This window comes from Nasonia vitripennis, chromosome 4 (assembly GCF_009193385.2).
Source record: "Nasonia vitripennis strain AsymCx chromosome 4, Nvit_psr_1.1, whole genome shotgun sequence".
NCBI classification, from domain to species: domain Eukaryota; kingdom Metazoa; phylum Arthropoda; class Insecta; order Hymenoptera; family Pteromalidae; genus Nasonia; species Nasonia vitripennis.
In genome coordinates, this window is record NC_045760.1 from 4,669,304 (window position 1) to 4,676,614 (window position 7,311).

General features: G+C 35.5%; 4 protein-coding genes across 4 annotated transcripts; 2 read left to right on the top strand and 2 right to left on the bottom strand.

Annotated features, from left to right (window-relative positions):
- On the bottom strand, positions 1-1,916 carry LOC100680276 (DNA repair and recombination protein rhm52). The gene is made up of 8 exons (XM_003427442.4): positions 1,768-1,916; positions 1,520-1,664; positions 1,289-1,437; positions 1,025-1,208; positions 790-954; positions 633-713; positions 471-554; positions 1-391 (listed from the first exon to the last, which is right to left on the bottom strand). Exons 1-8 carry the CDS (start codon positions 1,783-1,785, stop codon positions 255-257), a joined length of 963 nt encoding a protein of 320 aa, XP_003427490.1. The 5' UTR covers positions 1,786-1,916; the 3' UTR covers positions 1-254.
- On the top strand, positions 1,914-3,432 carry LOC100116788 (ribosome production factor 2 homolog). The gene is made up of 5 exons (XM_008213043.3): positions 1,914-2,120; positions 2,211-2,343; positions 2,427-2,866; positions 2,935-3,079; positions 3,155-3,432. The coding sequence occupies exons 1-5, from the start codon at positions 2,098-2,100 to the stop codon at positions 3,374-3,376; spliced, it is 963 nt and encodes a 320-aa protein (XP_008211265.1). The 5' UTR covers positions 1,914-2,097; the 3' UTR covers positions 3,377-3,432.
- Positions 3,383-5,564, bottom strand: LOC100116760 (probable cysteine--tRNA ligase, mitochondrial). The gene is made up of 7 exons (XM_001601126.5): positions 5,189-5,564; positions 4,812-5,107; positions 4,546-4,744; positions 4,211-4,476; positions 4,007-4,143; positions 3,551-3,931; positions 3,383-3,481 (listed from the first exon to the last, which is right to left on the bottom strand). Exons 1-7 carry the CDS (start codon positions 5,413-5,415, stop codon positions 3,440-3,442), a joined length of 1,548 nt encoding a protein of 515 aa, XP_001601176.1. The 5' UTR covers positions 5,416-5,564; the 3' UTR covers positions 3,383-3,439.
- Positions 5,565-5,658: 94 nt separating this feature from the next.
- LOC100113635 (eukaryotic translation elongation factor 1 epsilon-1) lies at positions 5,659-7,099 on the top strand. Its single transcript, XM_001602771.6, has 4 exons — positions 5,659-5,955; positions 6,356-6,559; positions 6,634-6,729; positions 6,804-7,099. The coding sequence occupies exons 1-4, from the start codon at positions 5,869-5,871 to the stop codon at positions 6,933-6,935; spliced, it is 519 nt and encodes a 172-aa protein (XP_001602821.1). The 5' UTR covers positions 5,659-5,868; the 3' UTR covers positions 6,936-7,099.
- The last annotated feature ends 212 nt before the right edge of the window (positions 7,100-7,311 follow it).

Genomic DNA, 7,311 nt, shown 5'->3' on the forward strand with positions numbered 1-7,311 from the left:
TTTCTGTTTGGACCGTTTATTACTTGACAGCTGGTATAATTATACGCCGTTGTGAAACGACTCGACGTGTACAGTGTTTTCTCGCTTTTTATACAAAAATTATGTCTAGCTGATGTGCTTGCATCGAGTTCATCATGCGAATTAAAACTTAACGTATTAAATAAAACTTTGTGAATAATCTATCTATGTCGAGATTTCGCTCATTCGCGAGCCTTTCTAATTTACAATAAAATATTAAGTTGTATAAATAAATATCAATATCTCGGATTCGGTGGCGGCTTACTTCCACTGTCCACGTGCATTTTCTTGGATTCCTGTTTCCTTTTAAATTCCTCCTGCATCTCCCGCTGCTTGCGTTTCCTCTCCAATCTCATTTCTTCCTCCGTCATGGCTGTTACGAACGTGTGAATGTATTTTATTATTTTTATGCAATTACGCTATTTTTCAATCATTTCGAATTTATACTGTACCCGTATGCACAACAGGCTTTGGTATCTCTTTGTTTTCTTTCTTCAAACCAGGAGCCGCCTTGTCTGCATGTTGACTGTTGCTGCCTATTGAAGACGTGGATGAGATTCAATATTAATAGTATCTACATGAATGGTATACAATTTGCATATGATTTTTCATACTTATAGGAAGACTTGATTTAACGCCGTCGAGTTTTTTACTATCGACAATGTTGGAATTCTTGTCTTTTACCGCGAGAACGCCTGATGGAGAATATTAAAAATTATCATTATTAGAAAACGAATGAATCATTGCGATTCTTTTCATAAAAACATTTACCTGAGGGTGCAATTGGTTTAAATACGCTTGTCTTCGCAAAATCCTTTCCAGTATTGTTTGTGCTACTTGATTTGGGAGATTTATCAAACAACTGATCAAGATCAACGATATCCATTAATGCATCTGTTTGAGACACAGAAATAGCTTCATCAAATACTTCAGTATCTGTAATGTAATGTAAAGTAAGAATTAATTCATCGTAACATAATTAAAGATTTTTCTTGATTTCACTTACTCTTCGTAATTACAGGTGGCACAACTGGAGATATACTCCGTTCCTTTTGAGTTGTGGTCTTTGGTATGACTTCTTCTTTTGGCACAGGGCTTATTGTACGAACTGGAATGCTGCATTTCAATTTTTTCGCTGATTCAATTCCAAAACACAAAAATACTTGTTTTAGGGCCATATTGAATGAATCCTATGATGATTAATTAAAAAAATCATTATTTGCACTTTAAAAAAATGTCGTTTGTTTACCCTATTCAAAACAGAACTTACTAGTCTAACTTTCTGAAGAGCTGATCCTTTTGATGATCCTTCCAGATGACTATACCCCATGCCCTCGTGAAAAATACCATTTTCCAACTGCACTCTGACTGTAGTGGCACAACCTGCATGATATTTACCTGCAATGTAGTCTACAAAATCTGAAAAATTCAAAATTCAAGCAATTTAGACAAGCAAAAGAAGCGTCATCATTTGAATTTTGATTATCAAGACAATGCTTACCAACAGTTTGATTTGTAATGGAATGACTCCAATTATTATTACCAAATACATTATTTGCTGTATCAATTAATTGAGAGTTCACTGAAAAGTAACCATTTGCGTCTTCTTTGTTAGATGTCTTTGTCACATCATTACTGGTACTAGGCTAAAAATGTCAAAAAAACGTATAAAATTACTGTACTTATTGATTTTACACTTGGATTAATTTACGTACTACATGTATGAACAATAAAAAATAGTATACGTACAAACTTTATACAACTCATTATTAGTTTTTACTCTTTGTTTACACATAAGTGAATACAAAAATATAACCTTAAAAAGGAACGTTATGCGCGCGGCAGTTATTCACTGCTACCAATCGTGCAACTGACCAATTGACGATCGCCAGTCATGGCAGCCAACTTACTTAGAAAATACACACGAGCCGGAGCTTCTATGCACGTGTGTTTTGCGTCGATAGTCTGCAGTTTGTCAAAACGGTATTGAGTTCACTAAAAAATAATGAGAATCGATAATTGAACTTTATGAGAACCATATTCAATTTTGAGATCTAAGTAAATAACAATCAAGGCAAGATGCCTGTGATCGAGAGAGTTATGTGAGTATTGAAACTACAGTGTCTTTCCTAACCTTACTTAGTTATCGTAAATATACTAAAATTTAATCAAATTGTAATCGATAACCTCAGAAAACCCAAAACACACAAAGGAAAAAAGGCTATCCTTAGTAGAGAGCCTAAAATAATCGAAGACACAAAGCAGACGCTTTTCGTGAAAGGACTCAAAACAACACCAGCTTTGCAGCAGTGCATGAAAGATTTGGTAAAAAACAAAACATAATGCTCACAAAATACAATAGATACACGATTATTTATGCATATAATTTTACCAATTTATCTTTACAGTACCTTTTGAAAAGGCCAGAAGGTAAATTATTACACAAACGAAATGCGATACATCCATTTGAAGATGCAACACCAATTGAAAATTTTGGCAGAAAATTGAATGCATCTTTGTTTATGATGATTTCGAATAGCAAGAAGAGGCCTAATAATCTTGTAATGGGCAGACTGTTTGAACATACTTTAATGGATATGGTGGAATTTGGAGTTGAAAATTACACAGCATTATCAAAATTCAGAGTTGAAAAAATTCCTAGTGGGATAAAACCTATGCTGGTATTTCAGGGAGAATTATTTGAAAATAATCATGAATATGTGAGGATTAGAAATTTATTAGTTGACATGTTTCAAAGGGAAAAAGTTGAACAAATAAGACTGCAAGGTTTGGAGCATGTTTTGAGTTTCACAGCTCATGAGAACAGCATACTCTTCAGAAGTTATAAGTATGTATCCTCTAGCAAAATTTCATTCTTTTTAAATATATGCAAATTAACAATATTCACCCTTTCAGAGTAATGTTGAAAAAGTCTGGTACCAGAATACCAAGGATCGAATTGGTAGAAATTGGACCACGTATGGATTTGAGGGTGAGAAGGAACAAACTTGCTACTGATGATCTGTTTAAACAGGCTTGCAAGAAACCAAAGGAACTGAAGGTAATTTTTGTTGTTGTAAGAATATTCTAGTTTACAAAAAGAAAGGATCTTAATATTTTCATAATTGTTCAAAAGGTTAAGAAGAAGAAGAATATTACTTCAGACAGTTTAGGAACAACACATGGTAGAATACACATGGGTGCTCAAAAACTAAATACCATACAGACAAGAAAAATGAAAGGTTTACGCAAAACCTTAGCAGAAAGAAAAGCTGAAAAGAAGAGAAAGAGTCTGGGTGCAGAAAGTGCAGATGAAAGCTCTAAAAAGTTAAAGGTTGCAGAAGAAAATGTGAATTAGATTAAATTTTCGTTTTGTACAATAGATAATAAACTTTATTTACATAAATTACAAAAGCCAACTTTAACGTTCTCTCAAGGTCCAAGAAGATTTTCCTTGTCTATCCTGTAAATACATTGTTTCTTAAATTCAATTTAAAGTGATGTTAAAAGATAAAATAAATCGTAATCTTACCCTTATGTCTACTCCAAAATCAGACAAGTTTTTTCTAAGATTATCACAAGCCTTCAGTGATTCAACATCTTTTTCACTTTTGGCTAAAGCAATAGACCTGATTTCATTTCTAAATGCAACAGTAATATCCAGTACATGAGATATGTCGTTGCTTTGCTTAGATCCCATTGATTGAGATATGCCTAATTTTGAAATGACTGACTGTACATAATTGGATACTGCTGCAATGCTTCCTGTCTCTCTTGCTGCTGTTGTAACATGTTTTGCTTGTATCATTTTATTACCCAATGAAATTAATTTCAAAATTGCATGCATAGCTTTTGCAGTATCAAAATCATCCGCAAGTGCACTATTCACTTCTTGTCTTGTATCCTCTAAACACTGGTAATAAGATAATCATTAATTTGTATTCCAACCATCCATTAAGATCAAATATATTTTATCAAAACCACTCACTTTTAGCAATTCAACACTATTTACATTTCCACAGTCAAGTTTTCCACAAATGTATTCATTACAGTCACTTGTGAAAAATTCAATCTTCTTTAAAGTAGTGATAGCAGTATGAACTAATGTCTTTGAAAATATGACATCTGGAAATAATGTATACATTATTTTATTTTCAACAAAGTTATAAATAAATATTTTAAAATAAATTACTTTTCCTGTAGTCACTTAGAAGGCACAACATCCTAAATTGGTTAGCTGTCTGAGTTTTCAATAAGCTGGGAATGCTTACTGTATTTTGTAAACTCTTTGACATTTTTGTATCTCCTTCAAGATGTAAATGTCCTGTGTGGAGCCAATAATTGATCCACTGATTTTTTTCATGATAACAGCAAGACTGAGCTTCTTCATTTTCATGATGTGGAAATGCTAAATCCATTCCTCCACTATGTATGTCAATATTGCTTCCCAATACTGTGCTAATAGCAAAAAAGACAAAATTCAAGTATTATAAATATTTTTTATGAAATTCAGTATCTTATTTTTACCTAGCAATTGCACTGCATTCTATGTGCCAACCCGGTCTTCCTCTGCCCCAAGGACTCTCCCAATAAGGCTCATTTTCTTTCGAAGCTTTCCACAAAGCAAAATCCAAAGATGACCTTTTGTCAGGATGAGGTTCTTGTGCTTGTGGAGTATCCAGCTTTCCATAATTTCTATAATTTGAAGTATCAAAATACACAGAGCCTGGAACATTATAAAACAGTAATAACATTTACAATCTTTTCATTTTTCAAGCTCACAATGCAATTACCGTCTTTTCCTACATAGGCTCCATTTTTATTTACAATTTTTTCAACAAATTCAACAATTTGTGGTATGTAATTGGTAACTTTGCAAGTTGCAAAAGGCTTCAAGACATTCAACGAATCCATGTCAGATATAAATTCCTTTTCATACTTCTGAGTTATGCTTTGCCAACTCTGACCAGACTCATTAGCTCTCTTAATAATTTTGTCATCGATGTCTGTTAATCCCATGACTAGTACCACATTGATGTCGAAAAATTCAGACAGAATTCTCCTGATGATGTCAAACTTTACATATGTACTGAAAGAATAATGCATATTAACTGTGTTATGAAAGTTTGGCAACTACTGTAATGAATATTTTGTAAGTCAAATAAAATACCAAGCATGTCCGATGTGGGCAGAATCATAGACAGTAGGGCCACACATGTACCATGTGGCGACTTTATTGTTTCTTAAAATCAGCGGCGTTTTGCATTTCGTTATTGGATTATACACAACGACATTGGTTTCGAAACCACTGGGCTTAATCCATTTGACTTCGTGACGAAGTCGTGCTCCAAAATGAATAAATCTTTTGCAAGTGTAAAAAAATTTCACGGGAGACATGTCGATAACTTTTTTATCGATCAACAACAAGCAACTACAAAAATCTCTGAAAAATACAGTTTACATCTCGCAGCGCGACTCCTATAACCTGCATCAGCGGATACTTAGCGCAAAAAACGGAGCTGCCATCATGCGTGATAACCGGCGAAAATGTAAACACAAGGCGCACAGCTGTTTCCAACTCACGACGCGTTCCTCTGCTCCGAATGGCCAGGACGCAAAGATGGCACCTCGGACTAACCAATCCCGAGGTTGTTTACGCACCGACGCAAACACTCGCTGGCCTAACCTCCTAAAGCGTGCAGCAGGCTGCAGGGGTGTGGAGAGACGAAGCAAAAAAGTGCAGATCGCGTGTGCGCGTCCAGTGTGTGTGCGGGTGACTCCTACATTTTTTGCTGTGTTAAAATTTTGCGTTTCCCGTAGACTTGGTTAATTTTTCCCCGCTGCTTCAAGATGGTACTTTGTAGCATAGAGTGCGTACAGAGAATATCAGAGTATCTGGACGTTTCGCCGGGGAAGCTTTACGTCTCGGAAAACAACGTAAGTAGCCGCGAATCTAGGGGGAATGCATTGATGCGGTGCTGCCTCGCGAGGGACGGGAAATTCGCCGAAGGGCTTTGCTTCGACTTTAATTATATTGCGGATATAGCGCTCGGCCTCGGAGGCCTCTATACCCGGCAAGGTTTCCTCCTACACGGAATTGTCTAGAGGAAACTTTGCATTTGACAACGTTTTGTTTACTATAGCTACTCGACGCCGTAAAAGTTTATTCGATAATTGACTTAGGAAAACTTTTACACGCACTTTACTTTGCGGCTGCTGTCAAAGGCGTTTGCGAATTTACTCAGAATAATATGGCTGTAATGAAAGTCGCGAGATACAGATATTGCAACATTGACAATGCTAGTATTGTAAAATTGCAATTTTTATATATTTTCAGACTGTAGCTACTTCTGGCTTGGTGAACAATCAAAGCACCGAAGGATTTAGTACAATTGTTCAAGCTCTCGTGAAAAATTCTAAATATCCAGCCATTCTGGGTGACGATGCAGTTACACAGGCTCTCACACGACAATGGCTGGAGTATGCAGTTCTCTGCGTTAATTACGCAGATAACTCAGCCAACGAAAAGCGAGTCTTGAAGGTACGGGCTTATACAATGTATATTAGAATGCTTTTCTTTTGATCAACCTACTGAAAGCAATGAATTTTCACCAGGAACTGAACACTGTATTAAAAATGAGTACCTACGTTTCTGGAACTAAAAAGACTATAGCAGATGCTACTCTTTATTACGCCGTGCATGGAATAATGGTAAAATAAAAAGTTTTATCTCATGAATGAAAGGCAATCGCTCATGCTCCTTTCTTTGAATTCTGTCATTGTAGCAAAGACTGACTCCCCAAGAGAAAGCAGAACACGTGCATTTGTCAAGATGGTTTGACAACATGCAGCAGGACGAGAAACTGCGGCAAACCATGGATCTGATCAACTTCAACATGATGCATTTGTATTTGTAAAAAAAAAGGCAAAACAATTTCCATCCCGAGTATTGTATTTTCTTCTAACGTTGTAAGATTTATTCACGAAACACTATTTCTTACAAAATTCGCGATTTGTGACTAGTAAATAAATTTGTTAATTACATCTTTAAGGCAAATTAAAGCACTGTATTATTAATTTACATCATATATTATATTCTCTTTTTGGTGCAATAGTAAAACCAGTCAGCATTGCAGTAGTTCCCTTCCATTAAAAATGCGCGTAAGCAAGAAAATAAAAAAGAAGCATCAAAATTTTAGGAGGCAAAAAAGAGAGCCGCAGCGTTAAACTTGGCGGAGCTCCAAAAAGTATCGATCCGTAATGCAAGCCCTGCATGGAAAACAAAAAACAAGA